The 24,320-nt window shown below is 31.9% G+C and overlaps 2 protein-coding genes and 1 non-coding gene across 4 annotated transcripts; 2 read left to right on the top strand and 1 right to left on the bottom strand.

The window, feature by feature from the left end:
* Window positions 1-422: 422 nt before the first annotated feature.
* On the top strand, window positions 423-2,340 carry LOC108907544 (adenylyltransferase and sulfurtransferase MOCS3). Of its 2 annotated transcripts, none has more exons than XM_018711280.2 (7): window positions 423-597; window positions 664-847; window positions 908-1,028; window positions 1,108-1,415; window positions 1,470-1,696; window positions 1,757-1,982; window positions 2,037-2,166. In XM_018711280.2, exons 1-7 carry the CDS (start codon window positions 490-492, stop codon window positions 2,069-2,071), a joined length of 1,209 nt encoding a protein of 402 aa, XP_018566796.1. In that variant the 5' UTR covers window positions 423-489; the 3' UTR covers window positions 2,072-2,166. The 2 variants fall into 2 exon arrangements, with proteins under 2 accessions (XP_018566796.1, XP_018566795.1); XM_018711279.1 differs by having other exon boundaries at window positions 427-597; window positions 2,056-2,340.
* A 6,725-nt stretch (window positions 2,341-9,065) lies between these two features.
* LOC108907534 (epoxide hydrolase 4) lies at window positions 9,066-14,383 on the bottom strand. The gene is made up of 2 exons (XM_018711264.1): window positions 14,125-14,383; window positions 9,066-10,759 (listed from the first exon to the last, which is right to left on the bottom strand). The coding sequence occupies exons 1-2, from the start codon at window positions 14,335-14,337 to the stop codon at window positions 9,776-9,778; spliced, it is 1,197 nt and encodes a 398-aa protein (XP_018566780.1). The 5' UTR covers window positions 14,338-14,383; the 3' UTR covers window positions 9,066-9,775.
* Window positions 14,384-21,062: 6,679 nt separating this feature from the next.
* Trnal-aag lies at window positions 21,063-21,144 on the top strand. Its single transcript has one exon. It is a non-coding gene; the product is annotated as a tRNA-Leu (tRNA).
* Window positions 21,145-24,320: the final 3,176 nt, after the last annotated feature.

The raw sequence follows: 24,320 nt of genomic DNA on the forward strand, positions 1-24,320 counted from the left end.
TAGTTATGGTAATTTAAAATTTCTCTTTTACTTTAGTTCTGCTTTTTTCATTGTTAGTTTTGTATATTTATGGTTTTTCTAATCTCATGGATAAATACGAAAATATTTCTTAAAATTAATTTTACCGCCGAAATATATTGTCTTCCATGTATAATAGATGACGCTGAGTTGATTAATGAGGTGACCTATAAATTGTATAAAAAGTTAGGTACTTATCCGTTGGATGGCGTTGTACGATAAATAAATTCTCCAACAAAACTTCAACTATTCAGTTTCCATTATATTTTAAGTGTTATGTGATCTGAACTGTCCTAGGTATGGAAGGTACCCTTCATACCATAGTTCTAGGACCATAGACTTCTAATTCCGCTCCGCTCCCGCTGACAAAGCATAATCAAAACAAAGCTGTCAATTGTCAATTCGGTTTTAAGAAAAAACATACATATTTAATATTTACACGTGACAATATGTTATCTTTTTTATTATATTATGATGGATAAAAATATCGACATTGAAGAATTAAAAAATGATATAAGAAGACTTCGAAAAGAACTACTTTTTAAGGAACAGTTACTTCAAGAAAAATTGTTGGAAAAGGTAGTTTATTTTTAAATATAAATTTAATTCGTATATTCTATTGCACATTATGTTTGTAATTTATAGGACCGTACCAGTGTATATAATGATCAGCTTACCACTAGTGAAATTATTCAGTACAGTCGGCAAATGATAATGCCAGAAATGAGTTTAAAAGGGCAAACGGCATTGAAACATAGTAAAGTTCTTATAGTAGGAGCAGGAGGTTTAGGATGTCCTGCTGCTATGTATTTAGTCCGTGCAGGAATAGGTATATTATAATATAGATATAATATTTTGTATTGTTTACAAATTTCCTAACAAATTTTAGGTGAAATAACAATAATTGATTACGATGAAGTTGAACTATCCAACTTACATAGACAAATTTTATATACAGAATTTGATATCGGCACTGCAAAGGTACAGTCTGCGTATAATATATTAAAAAGGTAACATAGTGAAATCTTTGGAGTTTAGTTTACAAACATGTTATTTTTTAATTTTAACCTAACAATTTTAAGGTTTCAGGGTAAATAACCATGTTAAAATAATCCCATTGTGCCTTCATGTAAATAGAGATACAATAAAAGAAATTGTCGTTCGAAATAGGTACAATGTTGTAATAGACGGAAGTGATAATGTGGCAACAAGATATCTCTTAAATGATGTGTGCGTCATGAATGATATTCCTCTTGTATCAGGTAGTGCTTTACAAATGGAAGGTCAACTTACTGTGTATCATTACAAAGATGGACCCTGTTATCGTTGTTTGTTCCCGGTTCCCCCACCACCTGAAACCGTAACGAGTTGTGGGGATGGCGGTGTTTTGGGACCAAGTAAGGATCAGATTTTTTTGTTATAAAATATATTTTTTATGTTGGTCGTTGCAGTTCCTGGAGTAGTGGGTGTTCTTCAAGCGTTAGAAACAATAAAACTTCTTATAAATTTACCAGGTGTGCTTTCTAGCCGTTTATTGCTGATAGATGGGTCAAGTGCAACATTTCGAAGTGTAAAACTTAGGTCAAGGAACCCTGGCTGTGCAGTATGTGGTGACCAACCCACTATAACATCTTTGATAGACTATGAGCAATTCTGTGGATCTAAGGGTTATGACAAGGTGTTCTATTACTTAAAAATATTTTTCATTAATGGAATAATTTTTTTTTTTTAATTTTAGACGGATAATATAGATATTTTGGAGCCAGAGGAAACGATCGATGTTGAGGAATTTGCTAGAGTAAGCAAATATAATATTGTACTGGATGTTCGACCAGTAGAGGAGTACCATATGTGCTATTTACCTACCACCATAAATTTTCCATTTACTAGGATGCAGAGAGACGATTGGGTTGAGGAAATTAAGAGATTGTTTCAGCGGTGCAGCTCACCGAACTTGGAAAAAGGTAAGTTTTAAGAAATAAACGGTTTCAAAACGTACATTGTAAATATACATATAGGTATTTTTTTATATTGCAGTATACGTTTTATGTAGAAGAGGAAATGATTCGCAGAGAGCCGTTTGTCATTTTAAAGAGAAGTTGAAAGATACTGGCATTCAGTTTTACAATGTTAAAGGAGGACTCTATGCTTATGCCAAGAAAGTAGATCCAAGTTTTCCAATATATTAATTTTTTACAAACGTAGTAAGGTCGATTACTGAAATGACTTTCTGTACTTTTGATTTGAGTTTTGTTTTAGTAAGTATTTGTTTATTATCTTAAGATGGTTAAGTTTGTTTACTCCTTTATTTTCTACTCTTTAATAAATTAATTGCATTGCTACAAATTTTTCTATTTTCCCTTTATATTTGGACAAGTTTTTAATGGTCCTAAATTTTATTATTATACATTTTGGCAGTTTTGATAACCAGACTACAAAGCATAAACTAGAGAAAAACCAAATTTGATACATGGTGTGGGTGTACCAAGAGCATTAATCGACAGTAAATAGAGTTCAATTGAAGCATTTTAAATGGTTGATGATGCACCATTAAAATGTGACAGAATTTTCTAACCTTTTGGTGGACTTAAAAAATTACTATTAAATACTTTATTTTATGGGGAATTTAGTTCTAAAAAAACTATCTTACTTTTGTTTGTTGTCAGCAGTTATTGGATGGAGTAGACCTCAATTTTCGACGAAGAATAAATTTGTGCCTAACAGAAAATAGAACAATTTCTATAACTTATTAGTGCAAATTGTATGTTATTTCTATTGTTTAATTTGTTTGTTTTTCTATTAAATTATTCTTACTCCAACCAGTGAACACTATAATCGGCGGCACCTTTGATGTTTTGTGGTCACGCTAGAGTTGACCGATTTGAAGGAAACACAATCGTTTACACAGAGAAGTTATACTTTTGAATACATGTACATACACTGAATTGTGATAAAATGTAGACAAATAATTCTGGACACAGTGTCCAGAATTGGTGATAAATTTATTGAAATAATAGAGGCTAAGGGAAACAGAAAGTCCACTAAATAGTAAATTGTAGATAATTCAGTCGTTATTCTTTTGGCATCATTTAAAATGTCAAAAAAAGTAGCCTTTTATATCCGCCTATGCTATTTTCCTAATTATTTGTTTTATATTTTCATAATACTATAACATTGATACTTGAATGGTAAAACCCTCTTTTAAAAAGCTCTTTTTTTAGCTTCAAATTTACAGACTACCCCAAAATGACGAAAAATGCTGCTAAAAATTATACCTACAGATTTTGTACGAGTAAAAAGACAATTAATTTTTATTCAAATTTGAGACATAGTTTTACACATTTTATTGTGAAACAGGGTAGCCTTAAAAAGGGGAAGCCAGTCCTCAATGCAATAAAATATAAATTGGTTAAATTCGCATAAACTAGGTACCGTTAAAAATGCATATCTTAAAACACATTTCATTGTTTGAATTATTTTGTGCCACATTCACCTTTCATAATCCTTAGGGAATCTAAAAAGGGTTAATCCTTTACTAGTTTTGGATGAACAACCGCGAAAAGTAGAATAATAACCAGACATTTTACTGATTTTAAGTTCATTCTAAATGAAAACGAAATATAATATAAATAAATCCACTATCAATTAACGTTGTACAACACAACTTTCCACCGCCAAAAAACTATTTACTAATTACTGGTTGTTCCTATTTATATTTTGCGGCTCTGACAGCAACACATAACACAACCCAGTTCGCGCATGCGTATACGAAAGCTGAACGCAGAAAGCACAGAATAATATTAGTCCACTTGGAGAAAAAAAAATTGTTACCTGGACTTTTAACTTTTATAAGTGGAAATGGTAAAAGGGCTTAAAATAAATGCGTGAGCAGGGGCGGCGGAGAGTTGATTTGGGGGGTTGAAAAGTTATGAAAAATTGTATCATTGGGATTTCTGGAGAAAGTTGACGTCAAAAAAAAATATCTAATACAAAAGTTGTAGATCATGCAAAATTCTATAAAAAAAATGCGATAAACAGGTTTTTTTCTGATTTTTCGTTTTTTATTTCTCATTTCCGCAAAAACAATTTAATTTTAACGAAACTTGGTGAAAGTATACCTTTCTCTGTCTTAAATAACCTCAAATTTTTCTAGATAAAAAAATCAAGAATCTGAGATATTAATTTTTTTCGGCCTGAAACACTTTTTTCAAAGAAAAATTCTAGGTACTTAAAAAAAATCGTACAGAGTTCTGCGAGTACCTAATAATTTTTTTCTTTTGACATACTTTTTGGTGAAATAAAAAAATCTGTAATAACAGTTCAAAAACATGCTCAAAAATGCAAAAAAAATAAAAAATCACTTGCAACAATGAATTTTTCAGTTATTGTTGATAATTTGTTTAAATTAAAAAACATTCAAAAACTGATTACACCATTCAATTCTNTTGTGAAACAGGGTAGCCTTAAACAGGGGAAGCCAGTCCTCAATGCAATAAAATATAAATTGGTTAAATTCGCATAAACTAGGTACCATTAAAAATGCATATCTTAAAACACATTTCATTGTTTGAATTATTTTGTGCCACATTCACCTTTCATAATCCTTAGGGAATCTAAAAAGGGTTAATCCTTTACTAGTTTTGGATGAACAACCGCGAAAAGTAGAATAATAACCAGACATTTTACTGATTTTAAGTTCATTCTAAATGAAAACGAAATATAATATAAATAAATCCACTATCAATTAACGTTGTACAACACAACTTTCCACCGCCAAGAAACTATTTACTAATTACTGGTTGTTCCTATTTATATTTGGCGGCTCTGACAGCAACACAATACAACCCAGTTTGCGCATGAGTATACGAAAGCTGAACGCAGAAAGCACAATAATATTAGTCCACTTTGAGAAAAAAAAAATTGTTACTTGGACTTTTATAAGTGGAAATGGTAAAAGGGCTTAAAATAAATGCGTGAATTTCCGAAAAAAATGCGAAAAACAGGTTTTTTCTGATTTTTCGTTTTTTATTTCTCATTTTCGCAAAAATAATTTAATTTTGACGAAACTTGGTGAAAGTATCACTTTCTCTGTTTTAAATAACCTCAAATTTTTCTAGATAAAAAAATCAAGAATCTGAGATATTAATTTTTCTCGGCCTGAAACACTTTTTTTTTAAAGAAAAATTCTACTTAAAAAAAATCGTACAGAGTTCTGCGAGTACCTAATCATTTTTTTCTTTTGACATACTTTTTGGTGAAATAAAAAAAAAATCTGTAATAACAGTTCAAAAACATGCTCAAAAATGCAAAAAAAATTTAAAAAATTACTTGCAACAATGAATTTTTCAGTTATTGTTGATAATTTGTTTAAATTAAAAAACATTCAAAAACTGATTACACTATTTAATTCTACGGAAAAAAATTAAAAATAAACTCATTGTTTGACCCAAAACTTTATTTTTGTACAGTATTGCTATAAACATCTAAGTCGAATTACAAATGCACAAATGATAAATTATCTCTGGAAGTCGTTTTATTTTTATTTCTGGCTTTATTTGAAAACGATTTTTAAATAAATTGCATATTTACATTATAACTTTTTTCGCTCTATCTAATGGCGTCAACATTTTTGCAATCCGACGTTTCGTCTTCGAGGGACCATCATCAGATTATTATTTTTTAAATATATCGCTGCTATTTTTATGACAAAATCTAGTCATTTTTAATTCTGTAGTAGATGATATTACCACTGTAAAAAGGTTGTGTCTATTGGAGGAGAGAGAGAGAGAGGAGAATAAAAGTCAATACAGCACAAAATTTTCAACAATTTTTTTAATCCATAATTTAAAAAATTGTACCTAATAAAAAAATAATACGAATTTATGAAATATTTTATTATTTCTAATTAGTATTGCTAACAGTAGTAAAAAAATGTTGGATATTTTGTGCTGTATTGACTTTTATACTGTCCAATCCAATCCAACAGATATTTTGAAAGCGTTCAGAGCCGTACTCAGGAAAACTTTTAAATTACCTATAGTTAAAACAAGCTAAAAACTTTTTAAGCGATTACAATAGTAATATCCTCTAATTCAGAATTAAAAATGACTTTAGATTTTGTCATAAAGATAGCAGCGACGTATTTAAAAAAATTAACCCGATGATGGCCCCTCGAAGACAAACGTCGGATTGCAAAAATGTTGACGCCATTGTATAGAGCGAAAAAAGTGGCATTGTAAATATATAATTTATTTTAAAATTCATTTTCAAATAAACCAGAAAAAAATTCAACAATTTTGCAAAATTTTGGGTTTTTCCAGATATTTCCGGAACTACCCGAAATTTTAAAACTTTCTAAACAGCATATTGTTAGGTATAAAAAAACACAACTTTTTTATAATCTGAGCCACCGCGTATCTCTTATCGTTTCCTAGATCCTAATGCTATCCCATCTTTATCTTGGACACACTATATCTATGAATTCATCAAACTTTAAAAAAAATAAGTACACTAATCGATCCTAAGGAAAAAAAAACATTATTTATTCTATTTATTCACCATTCGACTTATGTTTATAGCAATACTGTATAAAAATAGTTTTGGGTCAAACATTGAGACAGTTTTTTTTTGTATTTTTTCCGTACGATTGAATGGTGTAATCAGTTTTTGATTTTTTTTTAAATTTAAACAAATTATCAACAATTACTGAAATTTATTGCTGCAAGTCATTTTTTACTTTTTTGCATTTTTGAGCTTGTTTTTGAACTGTTATTACAGATTTTTTTATTTCACCAAAAAGTATATTTCTAAACGAAAAAAATGATTACCCGCAGAACTCTGTACGATGATTTTTTTAAGTAGAATTTTTCTTTGAAAAAAAGTGTTTCAGGCCGAAAAAAATGAATATCTCAGAAACTTCTAGATTTTTTAACCAAAAAAAAATTAAGGTTATTTAAGACAGAGAAAGGTATACTTTCACCAAGTTTCGTAAATATTAAACTATTTTTGCGGAAATGAGAAATAAAAAACGAAAAATCAGTGAAAACTGTTTTTTGTATTTTTCTCGTAAATTTTGAGGTTATGTTAAAAAATGACCTACAAAAGTTGTAGATTTTTGCATGATTGATGATGATGTACTTTTTTGTTTGACGTCAACTTTCGCCAGAAATCCCAATGATACAATTTTTCATAACTTTTCAACCCCCCAAATCATCCGGCCGCCGCCCCTGCTCACGCATTTATTTTTTATTTTTTGTTTATTATAAGCCCCTTTACCATTTCCACTTATAAAAGCCCAGGTAACAATTTTCTTTTTTTTTTCCCTCTAAATGAGTTATTTTGATCGGTCTATATAACAACCAGAAATCCTTGTCGCTTTTCGTTGGTGTAGTGTTCTCTGCTCCAACTCTTTCCCGATCAAGTTTGATATTTAAATTCATAGCCAACTTTTGATTGTTCGATGATTTTAAATAACAGCTAAAATACGTATTATTAGTTATTCGTGTTTTTCTTGAAAACTACCAAGAGTAAAAAAAGTTTTAGAATTAAATTCCCCATAAAATAAAGTAATAATTTTTCAAGTCCACCAATGTGTTAAAAAATTCTGTCACATTTTAATGGTGCATTATCCCTTATCAACCCTTTAAAATGCTTCAATTGAACTCTGCTTACTGTCGATTAATGCTCTTGGTACACTCACACCGTGAACCAAATTTGGTTTTTCTAAGTTCAAGTATAACTGAGATATTGATTTTTTTCAAAATTTGAAACTCGCCTTTCAAAGCCTATAAACTAAAGTAATACAAACTTTTAATTGTATTAATTACGCATTGCTTGAAAAATATTTGCGAGCCTGAGCATGCGTTCATGTCAGCTGATTTATTCCATTACAGGGTGGAAAAAGAACTAAAGGCAATAAAAAAAGTGATTTTGACGACTTCAAAAAGTGTCACAAACGCATCCAATAAAAATAGATATTTTGGAAATGAAAGTTGAAGATTTTTTTGAGTGACCAGATTTTTAGTTCAATGTAAGTACCTACTTACGTACTGAAAAATACTAAATGTAATTCTAAACGTCCGTAGGCACGTTAAAGATTTTTGTAAAATAAGAGTGGATTAAGCACAATGTATAAAAAACAACATTTGAACATACTGAAAATAAATTAGTTACATTTTTTAAGAAAAAAATCATTGAAGAAGGGATACCGGACCCAAAAATGAAAAAAAACCTAGTGTTCCACAGGAAAAAGTGAGGCTTTAAATTAATTAATTAAAAATTTTATATCGAGTAGCAATTATAAGGCTTAAATTTTGGTCATTTACCAATTTCTGAAACAGACACTGATACCTAATGATATTTCAAATCAATTTTTTTTAAAACGTTTCTTATTAATTCAAACATTGCGTAGGTTAGTTTACCTTAAATTAATAATTTTATGATACTTTTATGACACGTGTTACTGTTTTTTTTAGTGAAATAATAAAATTAGTTGTTTTTATTGACAAGTCGTTATTTTTTTATAACATGATTTTTCTGACATATCTTAGTCAGAAGTTAAAAATAATATTTTTATAACATTAATAAATAATAGAACCTTTTAACTTTTTTAATCAAATTTGAAAATTTTTTGATTTTCACTGACAATTTCTCTAAGAATTTTCGTGTGTTGAATTTACTTACCATTTAAGCGGTATTTTTGCGTGTAACTATTCATTAGCTCAAGTTTCATCAGCCTACGTCAAACATATGGTGAGATATTGAATAAATGTGATATTTTATACCCCGACATGATGTATTTTCAAAACCAGCTTCAGATTTTTGACTTAAAATTTTTTGCTCTAAAAGAAACAACTTCCTAAAATTATAACGTAGATTTAGAAAACGCTAGGTATAATCTTATAAGTTCTCATGTTGAATTTGTACGACTAATGTTTAAATCTATTACACAAAACACTTAAAGATAAAAAGTGTGGATTGCTCTTTGAATGCATCCAAGAATTATATTTTACGACATTTGTTATTTATTTTCATTACTGGCGCTTTATATAATTATTTGATAAATTTCGAAATTCAGACGATAAGCAGACACATTTAAAAATCATGGTATATTTAACACATAATTATAAAAACAAAATTCAAACAAGATTAATAAATAAATATAAAAGTGTAAAATAGCTAATAAGTATCTTGAGAGTTTCTGATTCCATAAAATAAAAAAAAAATAATTGATTGTATAAAGATCAAAACCTATAAATTTCTGAAGAAGTTCGCTAAGCATTTAAAAAATAAATCGAGCCTAATAATTAGGTTTCTTTTTATTTTTGGTAAAATACCTAAATGTTTTCCATCCATCAATCACAATTTGACTGTTTTCAAAAACGAAAGACACTATAATTTAAAACGTTGGCAACGAACACAGCGTTAACAACGTTAATATGTTCGTTACCTACCTAGAATTGTATTTTACTATCTTCCTATCTTCTAACAGAGCTGACAAATTAATCCACAATTTTGTAGCTGCATGTGGAATTATTATTCATCAAATTTTCACAGAATTTTAGGTTTTTCCACTGATATAATTTTAAGTAGGTATCACATTGTCACTTGCCTTATCGCACGAGTGTTATTCATAGGTATTCATTTTCGTATAGCTGATTTCTTGAGATATTCTTAAATTCGATTCATCACAAAAGTGACTTATTTCTTGATTGTGGTCATAGTAATGCCGTAAGTATCTTGGCTTTCTTTAGTTCTCTTAATTTGGTTGATTGTAATTTAGTGATAAACCTATGGACGGTATACTATTAACGACACCGTTCGTCCTTTTTTGCACGTTATCTATGACGGAATTTCCGTACTTAACCGTATTGCTGACAGCGCCAATAAGTCCATCCATGATTCTTTTCGAAGGGGATCTCTCCAAAGATTTTGACGCTTCGAATCGTTTGGTTATGGCATATTTTAAGATGATTTTATTAAACATTTCTGGACTTTCCTGGTGAGGAAAATGTTCTGCTCCTTCAATAATTTTCATGTGAAATTTTTCACAGTACTCTGTTGATTTCACTATACCCTCTAATGTAACGTATTCGTCTTTATTTCCAGTTATAAGGATAACTGTTGGCTCGATATGATCCACATCTTCATTTATCTTAAGGAAAGGAAGATTTCTGTAGTAGTTTATTGGACCTGTCCAATCTTCTTTCCGGCTGAAACTGTATTTGTAAGCTTCCAGAAACACATCATTCGCTGGTAGGTGCTTGTAATACTGGTCAATGATCTTCACGTCATCTTTCAACGCATCAATCTCTGGCAAGTAGGGCATTTGCACGAAATTCAGCCACTGATAATTACAGGTGGTGCTTAAAGATTTCCAGTATACATTGGGATGCGGACACGACACTGCGAAGAACTTGTTGACCAAATTCGGTGACTGATGCACCAAGTACCAACCTACCATGGCACCTAGATCGTGCCCTATTATTATGCAGTTTGTGACGCCTAGGGCGTGAATGAACTGCTTGATTTCATCCAGAATGGTGTCTATCTTGTAGCTGGTCCTCCATATTGGTTTATCGGAATCTCCGAAGCCTTTTAGATCCAACGCGACCACACGGAAATACTGGGAAAGCGTCGGAATTTGGTACCTCCAGCTCAACCAGCAGTCTGGGAAGCCATGTAGGAGAAGAATAAGGGGTTGATCTCTAGAACCAGATTCTACGTAATGTAATTTAACACTCTGTAAAAAAAAAGAAAAAAGTCAGCATTCTTGAAAATTGATATAAAGCCATGAAATCGATATAAATGACTTCAATTCTGAATGCAAATACAATTTTTGTTCGTAGTGGGATAGATGACCTTGTGATCTCAAGACATTTCTCCACTACAGAAACTTTGAAACGTAAAAAAATCACTTAATGAGCAACATTTGTGACAGATTTAATTTTGAAGATATGATGATTTTATAATTAATGTTATATTTAGAAGTTAACACATTTTCGTTTAAAATAACTTTTTAAAATCTTCACTTAAAATTGCAACTTAATGGGGAAATGTCTTTTGCCAAAGATTCATCAAATTTGACCGAAAATCAATTTCCATAAGGATCCTGCGGGGTTCTTTACTATTATAATAATAATTTAACAAACAGTATTTTCAGAAAGAACAGTAAAAAATCTACTGGAATTTTTAAATTTTAATTTAGAAAACAATTAACTTATTTCGTGTTTGTCCTTAAAGATAACAAGCGGACTTTATCTTCTATTGTACAGAGTACATATATATATAAATATTTTTGTAAAAGCAATAAAAAGTCACATTTTTATCACTTTAGTCGATAATAAAAACTTATATGTTTGCCCGCGAAGTTGTTGAGCAGAGAAAATATAAAACTATAGTCAAGCGCTATGAAAAAATTCTTGCTTCGGTATAGTGAATGACGAAATATTTTCAAAACCTTTGAAATAGTGCCTGAGTTTTTTAAGTTAGATTGCTTATAAGTTGTAAAATAAGAGGTTAAATAAACTTTTAAAATTAGAAAATAAGGACTTGGAAAAAATAAATTAAATATTTGCATACCTCTCAAGATACATGGTGTTGAAGTTTAAACATGTAATATCTGTCTATTTAAACATAAAATAGTTTTTTTCACACTAAATCAATTGATTTAAAACAACTAAAGCTATTAATTTCATGAGAAAAATGAGTTTTTTTTTCGAAGTACGGCTTGAACTGTCATGTAGGTAATTATCAATAGTCCAAACACATGGTTGGAAAAATTTTTACTTCTTCTTTGACTAAAGTTCCTACGCTAATGATATTTGTAGAATTTCAATTAGTAAATTGTATTTGAAACAATATCAACTATTTTAGAAACGAATAATTATTGAATTATTTATTTTTTATTTTTATACAACGGTTATTTCTAAACTTTATACAGGGTGTCTCATAATTAGCTGCCAACCCTGAACAGGCCAATTTTATGATCAAATCTAAATAAAAAAGTTCATATGAACATGGGTCCGGAAATGCTTCCTAAGGGCACAGGGACCCATTGAAGAGGGAGGAATGGAAATCATTTTTTTGCAATATCTCTCAATCGCGTTGTGATAAATGAATGAAATTTGGTATACACAGCTAAATTTTGATGAGCAATTTGATGGACTAATCCATTTATTTCCACAAGGTCCATTGGGGTGGGTACGGGGGGGCCCTTGGTACTTTGCGTGTGTAACTTTTTCATCTTTGACTTTTTAACAAATTGGACAGCAAATTCCGTTTTCCCGAACTGTTTTACGTTAAAAAGGTACTCTTGTTTCAAATCGTTATCTTTAACGGTTTCTGAGAAAATCGCTCTTGAATTAATCCCACTTTGGTCAATTTCATAGTAATTTAAACAAAAAAAAATATTTTGTTTCAATTTAATCTAGTTTTAATAAAAAAATAATAATAAAAAATTAAATTAAATAAAAATTAATCCTTTAAATGGAAAAGAGAGGAAAGGAAAATTATTATTATTATTTTTTGTTTAAATTACTATGAAATTGACCAAAGTGGGATTAATTCAAGAGCGATTTTCTCAGAAACCGTTAAAGATAACGATTTGAAACAAGAGTACCTTTTTAACGTAAAACAGTTCGGGAAAACGGAATTTGCTGTCCAATTTGTTAAAAAGTCAAAGATGAAAAAGTTACACACGCAAAGTACCAAGGGCCCCCCCGTACCCACCCCAATGGACCTTGTGGAAATAAATGGATTAGTCCATCAAATTGCTCATCAAAATTTAGCTGTGTATACCAAATTTCATTCATTTATCACAACGCGATTGAGAGATATTGCAAAAAAATGATTTCCATTCCTCCCTCTTCAATGGGTCCCTGTGCCCTTAGGAAGCATTTCCGGACCCATGTTCATATGAACTTTTTTACTTAGTTTTGATCATAGAATCGGCCTGTTCAGGGTTGGCAGCTAATTATGAGACACCCTGTATAATAACTCGAAATCTCGGAATTGTGGAAAATAAATAATAGCATTATTCTTAAAAATAACGTTAGCAATAATAGTGGTGCCAAAATTTTGCCCTTCTTAGTGATGAACCTCCCAGTATTTCCTTCACTGGAAGACATTTATTTTATTGAATTTTTGTTTTTAATGAATTTTGCCAATTACTGACTGACTGAAATTATGAAAATAATTTATAAACAGACCCTACTTTTACCAATCATAAACAACAGGGTAAGGAATTGGCTAATTTTTGTCCTTCGGACATTTACAATTCCATATAAAAATGATCTTCATAAATCAATTTTTTTTTTAATTCTGGATAAAAAATTGTTCTGATTATATAATTATTAGGGATAGTGTAGGGAGTTTAACAGATGCTAGTTAAGACTGTGTTTAATAAATAAACCCCACAAGAGATTTTTCCAAGCAATCACTCTTAAAAAAGTCGCTGTAGACCATGGGCCATTATATAAAAAAAATCATTCAAATCCTGCTTCCTAAAAAATTTTTATAAACCCATTGTATTTTGACCCTTGACTCACTTAAGTTTTATAATCTCAAATGATCCAAAGAATCACTTCCTGAAGTTATACCAAAAAAACAAAGAAAACACTCCGTATATGAATCTTAGAAATTTGTATTGTTTTTTCTTTCTAAGGACTTCAAATTATGAAGATGTTTTGTAAAATATAAAAAAATAATAACTAAAAGCAGTAAGTAAAGTAATGAAATCTTAATATAACGTTTCGTGTTGATTTTTTCTATAATAAGCTACAAAACTTCATAGAGGCTTGCAGATGTGCCTCTATTCTAGAAGCTTGCGTAATGTTTTAAAGAATATCAGAGAGTTTTACTATAGCTTAATTTTGAAAATAGTCGTATGTATGTTCATATGTATGCCTGGGACATTGTGTATAAATGCACGCAGTTAACAAATGGCCGAATTAATAATTGAAAAAGTGACATAATTTTTACCGGCTAACGTGCGTGTTTACGTTAACCTTAAAAATTATCAGGCGTATCTTTTTGGTAATCGAACCATGACTCTTTCAAACTCACGACGAAGCGCATGGAAAGTCATACATGTATATAATAACTGACCTTTAACTTTACATATTTGTGTTGGCCTAGGGTCGAGTCCACTAAACAGGATGGCGGGTTGTCCCGTACTTGGATGCTGTGGAACCCTGCGGGATCCCAGATCCATTTGGCGATCCTCTTGCAAACCACCCAGACGCCGAAGATGAACGACAGGACGTGTATACGGCAGGTGTCCCACACGGAGATGGATTGTATGCGCATTTCTTTGACCATTTCACTGTTTTACTGCACTATCACACACTTGGGTTGTGGTCAGACTGAGGCTGTGCCGCTGAAAGCAGCCGATAAGGACAAAACGATCAAAGGTCATCGCACGATGCCGAGCCGAATGGTGTTTTATCTATTATATCGGAATTGGATGATTGTACCTATGTGGCTCGCGGTGACAGTATTGCTTTTTACTACTCGTATGAGATATGTTGGTCACTTCATCAGCACCTAGGTCATTCGTTTCCACGTTGTTAGATGTCAACATGTTTTGAGATCTCCAATTCATGTTTACTTTTAATTGATTACGCAAAAAGGTTAGCCATAGGAGGGTGCGGCAGTCTGAAACTATAACAATAAGTAACGAGCGTTCAAATAAAAACGTGGTCGAAGTTGGCTCTGACACATTGGACGTAGGAGTTGCTTATAGCGACCAACTTAACCTCATTTCTCAACGAGCTGTATAGCAGCTGTCAGTTTCAATAACGTTAATGACTATATAACTTTATTTTAAAGAATAATCGTGACAACAATAACAAACAATTAAAGGAGCTGCGGAAAGTGTCCCCCTCCTTGTTCCAAGCACTTTTCACACCTGTTCCTCAAAGAATTAAAGACATTTTCTAAGATGCTCGGGGTACTGTTAATTTCACGAATCTTGTCTATAAGTCGAGCCTGCAGATGGTTTAAATCAGGAATAGGCAATTCAAAAATAGTGTTTTTAAGGTAAGGCCACAAAAAGAGATCACCGGCGTAATATCACATGACCTCGGTGGAAATTCATGTTCAGCATTGAGACTTATTAGTCGATTTTGGAAAACTTCCCTCAACATATTCATCGTCTCGCCTGCCGTATATGCCCTTGCGCCATCTTGTTGAAAGTAAAAGTTTGTAATTTCGTTTTCTTCCAGCTGGTTAACAAAAGGAGCGATAATTTCTTCTCTATACCTTTGCGCAGTAAGAGTACCATTAAAAAAAATAGGTCCATAAATCCTCCTTCGATTGAGAGCACACCAAACTCCAATTTTTTTAGCGTGTAGAGGGCCCTCGACAAAAAAGTTATCTGGTTTTTTCAGAAGACCACATTCTCATATTACGTAACCACTTAAATGAAACCAGGCTTCATCAGAAAAAAAGGTGATATTATGAAGTTCACCGTAGTTGTTTAAAAACCATTCACAAAATACAGCCCGTCGCGGAAAATCAACTTCATGAAGTTCTTGCTGACAAGTTAAACGATAGGAGAACAAACGCAAATCTTTTTTTAACACTGTGTGGCAGGTGCCGACTGATACTCCCACCATTTGTGATAAAACACGTACAGAAGTTCTTGGCGCATTTTCCATTATTTGTTGGACATTTTCTTTTAATTCTTCAGTCCGCTTTTTAGGTCCGCCGCTTCCTTCTTTTCTTGTACACTGCCCGTTTCACGAAAAACATTAACACAACGCTGAACTGCACTTTGAAAAATTTTGTACTCAACAACGCCGGGAAATTGATTTTGAAATTCTATGAAACATTCCTCAATAAAGTTCTAAAGTAGGACTTTATGATAAACACTTTTTGTTCTTGAGAAAACGCCATTTTAAACGCTTTTTAAAACGAAAATATTCAAATTGATAGCGGCGATATAGCGCTTTGACAGATGACGTTTAAGTTCATTTGCTATACGCTACGCCCTACGTCCAAATTTTCAGAACCAACTTGACCACGTTTTTATTTGAACTCTCGTTACTTATTTCTAGTTTTTTTTTTGCAAAAACATTCCATATGTGGTGTGTTGTCAATTGAGTCAAATTGTAAATAGGTTGGAATCTCATCACTACTATTATCGTAAAAAATTCAAGACTATAATAAATTACTAATACCCAATTTTGAAATTATATTGTAACATTTATGTCCTCTAAATACAAGAAAGTGTTCCACCACCACCATACTGGAGTCAAAATATACAAAGTATTTAGGTACACAAGTCAAATAAAATAGAGCGGTACACAAAGAGATTAAGGAAATTAATAAATATAAATATAAAAACTATACAATACTACAAACCAAAATAAAAATAATGTATAGTTAAAATTGGAATAAAATAATAAAGTAATACTAAATCACTCGAAAATATCATGGGTAAATTGTCGATCAAGAGTTCTTCCGGTACAAAAAATATTTTATCCAACAGAAACCTTCTTTATCCTGTATTTAAATTTTTTGCAACTACCGTTTCTGATTTTCCCAAGTCTCAATTATTCCCTCTTACTATTTCTGATATAGTAACAATGAATCTCAATTCTCAATTCAATGAATTTTTGTTTGCAGTTGTCTCTACATTTCAATCGGGGTATTATCCTCATGGCTCCTCTTATTTGTAGAGCAAACACATCTGCAGTTGAATTAGAGTTGCCCCATATCAAAATTGCATACATCATACATATAATATAACTGCATGTAATAAGACTGTGGTAAGCTGACTTTAAAAGTTTGTGGTGACCCTTAATACATTTTTAGATTTTCTTAAATATGTACGTAGTTAATGTGACATGTGACGATAATTTAGAGTCTAAATATGTATATCCTTAATTGAATCTTTGGCTTCTCTTATGCCAAATATTACGGTTTCTGTCTTAGTAGAATTTAAATTTAAATGATTAGGAAAAACCAGTTTTGAATCATTAGTTCAGCTTGACGGGTTTTTCTTATCAAGTGAGCTTTGTTTCATCAAACGGAATAGTCAAAACTGAATCATTCGCGCAATAAGGTAAACAATAGAACCGAAGCAGTATCCGTGTGGTACTCCTGCAGAGAGACATTGAAGTAGTATTGTTATGGCGACATATCATTCTATTATTGAGGTGTGAATATGAATATATAACTAACTACTCTCAAAATAATCGGAGGTGACGTATTTTTAGAAAACTTTGTATGAAACTATTACATTTAAATAAAGCAGATTTTAAAAATGAATTTAAGGGGGTAAACAATTCTATGAGCGTATAGCAAAAAATTTATTTCTACCGACAACTATATTCAGTAATAGTATATTACCTAATAAGTGTTGTAAAAAGCATTTTACGCACGAATGGAAAAGTTATTCTATGAGTGCGTAATTGCATTTACACCACGTACTATACTTTACCTACGCCCACTATTGTAAATACTTAAAAACACAGCGTCTGCGATCAATGTAAGATTCCTATTACGTACGGTAAAAAATCGCACAGCTTGGTTAAAAATTGTAAAGTTTTCCTAGCAACCGCCTAGCAACGATCAATACAAACAGTATTGTATTGACCGTACGGAAAACTACGATTTTTTTACCAAGTTGTGCGATTTTTTTACCGTACGTAATAGGAATCTTACATTGATCGGACACGGTGTGTTTTTAAGTATTATATATAGTAGTGGTCGTAGGTAAAGTACTTTACAATTGACGTTTTAATTTGTGTAAGCATAAACTTTCGTAGAGAGGGACGGTAAAATATTTTTATTTTACATTTTACTACAAAAATTATTACATTAAGTTTTTTGTACTGGATGATTAGAAAATGTGTAAATATAAAAATCTTTATACAATAAAAAACTGCCTTTGTTTTAAAAAGTACGGAAATATGTTATTAACAAAAGGTGCTCACAATTGAAATATATATTATAATTTGAATATTTATATGAATCGGCCTAGTTTCATAGAGACGGACGGTAAAAAATGTTTAGATTTTATTTTGTGACAAAAAGGCAGTGTTCATTCTAATTTTTATTTGTCTTTAACGTGCGGTTGTCATGGAGAATTTTCACATTGCATTTACAGGCCGATTAGAAAATGGATAAATATAAAAATCGTTCGAGAATAAACTGTCTTTGTTTTTAACAGTACAGAAATATGTTATTAAGGAAAGTTGTTTAGAATTATTATTTCAATGCTTCTATGAGTCGGCTTCCTTTCATAGGAACGGAAGGTAAAAAATGTTTGTCATTTTAGGAGAAAAAAGCATTCTCCATTAAAATTTCTGCTTGTCTTTAAAATGCGGTTGGCATGAAGAAATTTCACCTGGCATGTTACAGGGGCTCAGAAAATCGGTAAATATATAAAAATTTTCCAGAATAAACTGCCTTCGTTTTTAACAGTACAGAAATATGTTAAGTAAGGAAAGTTCTTTAGAATTGACATTTATATTTATTTTTACGAGAAAAAGGCATTGTTCATTTAAATCTTTTGCTTGTCTTTAAAATGCGGTTGGGATAGGAGAATGTTCACCTTGCATGTACAGGGTATCAATAAATTGGTAAATATATAAATCGTTTTGTTTTTGACATTACACAAATATTTTATTGAGGAAAGTTACTTACAATTGATAGACACGGACGGTACAAAATTTTTATTTTTCGTTTTACTACAAAAAGGTACTCTTCATTAAAATTTTTGTTTCTGTTTAAAATGCGGTTGGCATGTAGAACTTTCACTTGTTATGTACAGGGTGATCACAAAATCAGTAAATATAAAAATTCTTCAAGATTAAACTGCCTTTGTTTTTAACAGTATACAAATTTATGTTATCCAGGAAACTTGTTTAGAATTGACAATTATATTTATTAAGTTTTCCTTCGCCTAGGAATATTTCCTGGAATTTTCCCCGGACATTTCCCCGGACTTTTTTCCCGCACTTAGCCCGGACTTTTCCCCGGATTTTTCCCTGGACTTTTTTTCCCGAACCTTTTCCCGGACTTTTCCCCGGACTTTTTTCACCGGGCTTTTTCCCCGGACTTCTTTCCCGGATTTTTTCCTCGGATTATTCCCCGGACCTTTTTACCCGGACTTTTTCCCAGGATTTTTCCCCGACTTTTACCCGGACCTTTCCCCAGACTTTTTTCCCGGACTCTCCCACGGACTTTTTCCTCGGACTTTTTTCCAGGACTTTTCCCCAGACTGTTTCCCAGGACTTTTTCCCCGGGCTTTTTTACCCGGACTTTTTCCCCGCACTTTTTCCTCGGAATGTGCCCCCGGATTTATTATATTTTTTTTAATTTGAAATAGTCTGAAAGATATTTGCTATAAATATTAAAAACAAACACTTTGGAAGGATACTTGTACATTTTTTGGGGTGATCCAAATATTTCTACTTGCACCTTTAAATAAAACATTTATAAAACTTACAATAAAAAGTGTAATTTTTATCTCAAAAACGGTGCATTCTCCGAAAAATTTGAAGAAATCTAATTCATTAATTCAGATTTGTTGGCGGATTTCAAAAAAAAAATTTAAACGGGAAAAAGATGTGGCTTATCTTTATTTTTTACAAAAGATTTTCGCACGAATGCCAATGGTGCAAGTAGAAATATTCGGATCACCCCAAAAAATGCATATTAATTCCTTCAAAGCGTTATTAAATAGCTAACAAAATATTGAGAAAACAAGTTTACTTTGCCTTAATATGTAAAAAAATAACTTTTTAAATGAACGACAGCTTCACTTATTTATTTAATAATAGTAAAATAATTCCGAAATTGAAATTTTAATTAATATTTCGTTTAAAAATAATTTTTTTGACATTTTTGTAAATTAAAAAAATTTAAGTGTAAAAGATGCATTTTTTCTGGGGTTCAGGGCTATTCTACGAATTCGTAAATATGCCCATTGTTATTTTTTCGTCGAGCTACCCGTTAAAAAAAAATAAGTTTCTACGATGAATAGAAGCAGAGATATTGTAAAATTTCAGTGTTTCCCAAATTTCGTCAAATTGTCATGTTATCAGTGATGTAAAATGACCGTCATTTAAACGTCATGACGCGGTCGACCGCGTCATGATAGGTTTTGTTTCTTAAATATTTAAATTATTATAATTATTTTTTATTACAATAAAATAAAATCACTTTATAGATACTTTTGATGATTTTATTAATGATAATATTAAATTAATATGTATTAAATATTCATTGTCAATGCGGTAAGAAGTAGGTTTATGTTCCACCTGGTGACGTGGTGTCATTAAAACTTAACCAATGGTAACAATTTTTTGTTTTATTACTTTATACTTGTCATCTATAGCCAAAGAACATGTGTTTTTTTGTGTTGTTTGTTTTGTAGTTAAAAACTTTTTTAATATTAATATAGTTTTGTTGATGAATATATTAAGGCAATATTGAGATTCAGTAATTTATATTTTAGAAAAATGACATTAAATTTCATTTAAGTACTATTATTTTTCCTAACTGAAACGAGTTTAAATGACGGTCATTTTACATCACTGCATGTTATTGAACAAAAATATCAAAATACCAAACATAATTTTTTTTGGCGCTCTGTATCTTAAGAACCAAGCCGTTGCGGACCCATGTTCATATGAACTTTTCATTTTAAAATTAATCAAAGATTCACCCTTTAAAGTTTGTACAAGTACTTAATTAACACCCCATATATTTTTTTGTCTTTAAAGATTTGAAGTATCTAAGATGTAGAAAAATCTAGAAAAATGTATAATTTAATTTAGAAATTAATAAACAATCCGTACTAGCTTATCTTATTTGAATATCTGAAGTAGTAACAAAATGCAAAACCCTATTAGGTTGGATAAATATATATATTTGTTTTCTTTTAATAATAAATAATTAAAAATTTAATACCTATACAAAAAAACATTAAATACAAAAATATTTAAGAAATAAACATATTTACATATAGAATTAAAAAATATGTATTTGAACTTAGCGTTAATATCTTTTATAGGAAAATTTGTTTGCATGGTAGCGTGGCCGAGCGGTCTAAGGCGCTGGTTTAAGGCACCAGTCTCTTCGGAGGCGTGGGTTCGAATCCCACCGCTGCCATACCCTTTTTTTCGTTTTTTATACTACTTTATTAAACTTTTTAATAATGAAAAATGATTACAATTTTAACCAGAACATGGTAAAATAAGGAGCTGGGCAGTTCTGCACTTAATTGTATGTGCGTGTTTATCAGTGTTGTCTCTTGTTACTTTTTTAAATCAACTAAGGAGTGGCAGAGAGTGAAACTGTAATATAGAGTAATTTCGTAAACATATTGTTTTTGTACAATATGCAACATTTTATATTAAAGAATTTTTTTAAAATTATTTTGAAGTTAATGCGGCGAAAAATCTAATGAATATTTTTGTATGATTTATTAGATGATAACTGTAGGCATATATTAGGTAGGTGTTAATTATCGTAAGTATGTTTTAAAATAATAATTATTGTTGCTGTTTTATAGAATGTACATAATAGGAACATAAATAAAATATTTACTAATCTGATAGATTTACAAAAAAAAAGGTTAAAAAAATTCTGTTTCCAATATGAAATTAGGGAAAACGTACTTATGATACCTGTATACCTACGTTTTTAAAAGTTAAAGATGGCTGTACAAACATGATCCTCATTTGATGTTACACCTTGTGTAACCAGAATTATTTAAGACACTTTATATCTAAGAACCTATACATTATCCAATTTTAGTAAATACAAAACCACAAATGCTACCCACATCACGCCCATTGCAGGGGACTGATCGTATCTATATAACGAAGAAACATTTCTACAAATGCAGCACAGGAAACCAGACTTTCAATATCAAAGCCCTCGTCATTTCTGAGGTGCGCTTATTGTATCGTAATGAAATACAACGCCTCTCTTAAATGACATGTAATGTTACTCTATCGTTCTCAATTCAAAAATGATCCGAGATTAGTAGAAAAGAAAAGATATGTAACACGAGGAAGATGTGACATAATGCTTTTATAAATTCTCACTCTTTTGCTTAAGTTTTGTGTTCTGTTGTGTTTATTACGAAATATTTTTCAAAATTATTTGAAAGTAGGTGCAAATAAACTTCACAAAGACACAGTACAAAAAAAATGGAAAAGGGGTACAGTCAAATGGACTGAAAATGTAGTATTGTACCTGTCATCCTGATCAAAACTACTCATGGGCCCAATGTCTGAAAATGGCCTAAAAATGGTAACTGCAGGTGTTTAATTAATGAAGTATTAGTTACCGTAATAAGTTAACATAGAAAAAATGTATTACGATACTAGAAAAAACTTAACTCTTAGTTGCTGTGATACGCTCATAATAAAGTAAAAGACTTCTTTGAATTTGAGTAAAATTCGTCACATCTGCAGTATAAGTTCACTCACAAAATTTCATTCTCGTTAACAGAGTGAAAACTTCACTCAACTTGACGGACGGGAATTGATACATTATTGAATGTGATGCCACTGAAATTTTGTTCAATTTTTTTTCGGGGTGTAGTGAACAAAACAACGATAAAATTTGAATGAGAAACCAAAAAGAAAGAAGCAGACCCCGCGTATCTGGCTAGGACCCGGTCTCGAAACGAAACTTCGCCATTTGGCGAAAACTTTTTAACAATGCAACAATGCCGACTAATAGCCAGAAGTTACGGGCGGCACAATTTAAAAACACGCCGATCCGCTCGGAATCCGAATGAGATTCAAATTGAGATAACGACCGGGGAATGCTAATTAAAAAAATTCAATTTTTCGCGTTCCCCGGGGGCCATGTTTTAACAAAACACACTCCATCGGGCGTGCCGGCTCGGGCGCCCCGCGGCTCCATTAAGCCGAAATAAAAAAGCCCCGGAATAATCCGGCTCACAAAAGGGAGCGTCACAATGTGAGGGTCCTTTTCAGTGGCGGGATAACAATACACGGTGGCGCTCGTCGCTGATTGGCCGCGCAGCCATGGCGACCAGAGACAATGCGACAACGCGGCCAGGCAGACTGGATCCTTAAGGTGCCTTCATTTGGAGTAGGATATCATATCTGTTCCCTTTTTTCCGTACTCGACTACTCCAGAGCTTCTTTGATACATTCATTTAGATACTTATACAGGATGTTAAAAAAAAAAAGTGTAAAATATTTAAGGAGGTAATAGTATGAACCAAAATAAGCAGAAAAGTCCCAATAAACATGGGTCCGCAAAGTAACGGTTGCGGAGATATGGAATGTTTTATGTTATTTAGCCCCTTTTTTTATTTTGCAAAAACGTTGTGTATTTTCTTATAATAGTTGGTTGATGTTTAGTGAAATAAACAGTACGTATTTGACAGTTGTTCTCAGTGCACAAGTTTTCTTTCGCTATGGCTGGTTACTCTAACGCAGAATTAACAGACATGCATTTCATGTATGGTCGTGCTAATGGGAACGCCACCGAAGCGCGACGTCTTTATGTTGACGCTTATCCAAATCGCCAGATTCCTTCACAACGCATGTTTGGAAGAATTCACCAAAGATTGCGTGATACCGGTTCCTTGAGCAAACAGTGCCATTTATCCGGAAGACCAAGGTCGGTATCCACTCCTAGAGCAGAAGAAGAAATTCTAGCACTGGTAGAGCAGAATCCAGGTACGAGTGTGCGGAGAATATCAGCCGAGGTAGGAATTAGTGGTCCTCTTGTTTGGAGAATCCTTCACGAGCAACTGCTTTATCCATACCATGTGCAACGAGTACAGGCCTTAAATCCAATAAATGATCATCAAGCACGTTTGGTTTTTTGCCGCTGGTTTCTACGTCATGATGCTGAAGACCCTCGTTTTCTTGCAAACATTCTTTTTACTGATGAGGCCGGGTTCACAAGAAATGGAGTGTTTAATTTTCACAATACGCATATTTGGGCCGACGAAAATCCTCATGCTCTAATAGAATCTGGACATCAGGCACGTTTTTCATTAAACATTTGGATGGGTATTGTAGGTGACAGGTTTCTAGGTCCTGTTGTTTTACCAAACCGATTAACAGGCGCTGCTTACCTCAACTTTCTGCAGAACACACTGTATGAGTTTTTGGAAGACATTCCTTTGAATCAGAGGCAACAAATGTGGTTCCAGCATGATGGTGCTCCAGCTCATTTTTCCATGGCCGTTAGAGAGCATTTACACCAAACTTTTCCACATAGATGGGTAGGAAGGGCCGGACCTGTTTTATGGCCTCCAAGATCGCCTGATCTGAACCCTCTAGATTTCT

The sequence above is a fragment of the Anoplophora glabripennis genome, unplaced genomic scaffold (genome assembly GCF_000390285.2).
Source record: "Anoplophora glabripennis isolate ALB-LARVAE unplaced genomic scaffold, Agla_2.0 scaffold326, whole genome shotgun sequence".
NCBI classification, from domain to species: domain Eukaryota; kingdom Metazoa; phylum Arthropoda; class Insecta; order Coleoptera; family Cerambycidae; genus Anoplophora; species Anoplophora glabripennis.

What these genes read in the sequence shown, in the direction of transcription:
- LOC108907544 (XM_018711279.1), top strand. Translation starts at nt 490, where the DNA reads ATGATGGATAAAAATATCGACATTGAAGAATTAAAAAATGATATAAGA. An exon ending in GATCTAAGGGTTATGACAAG is followed by an intron (nt 1,697 to 1,756) that starts GTGTTCTATTAC and finishes TTTTAATTTTAG; the next exon opens with ACGGATAATATAGATATTTT. An exon ending in CTCACCGAACTTGGAAAAAG is followed by an intron (nt 1,983 to 2,055) that starts GTAAGTTTTAAG and finishes TTTATATTGCAG; the next exon opens with TATACGTTTTATGTAGAAGA.
- LOC108907534 (XM_018711264.1), bottom strand. Translation starts at nt 14,337, where the DNA reads ATGGTCAAAGAAATGCGCATACAATCCATCTCCGTGTGGGACACCTGC. An exon ending in ACAAATATGTAAAGTTAAAG is followed by an intron (nt 10,760 to 14,124) that starts GTCAGTTATTAT and finishes TTTTTTTTACAG; the next exon opens with AGTGTTAAATTACATTACGT.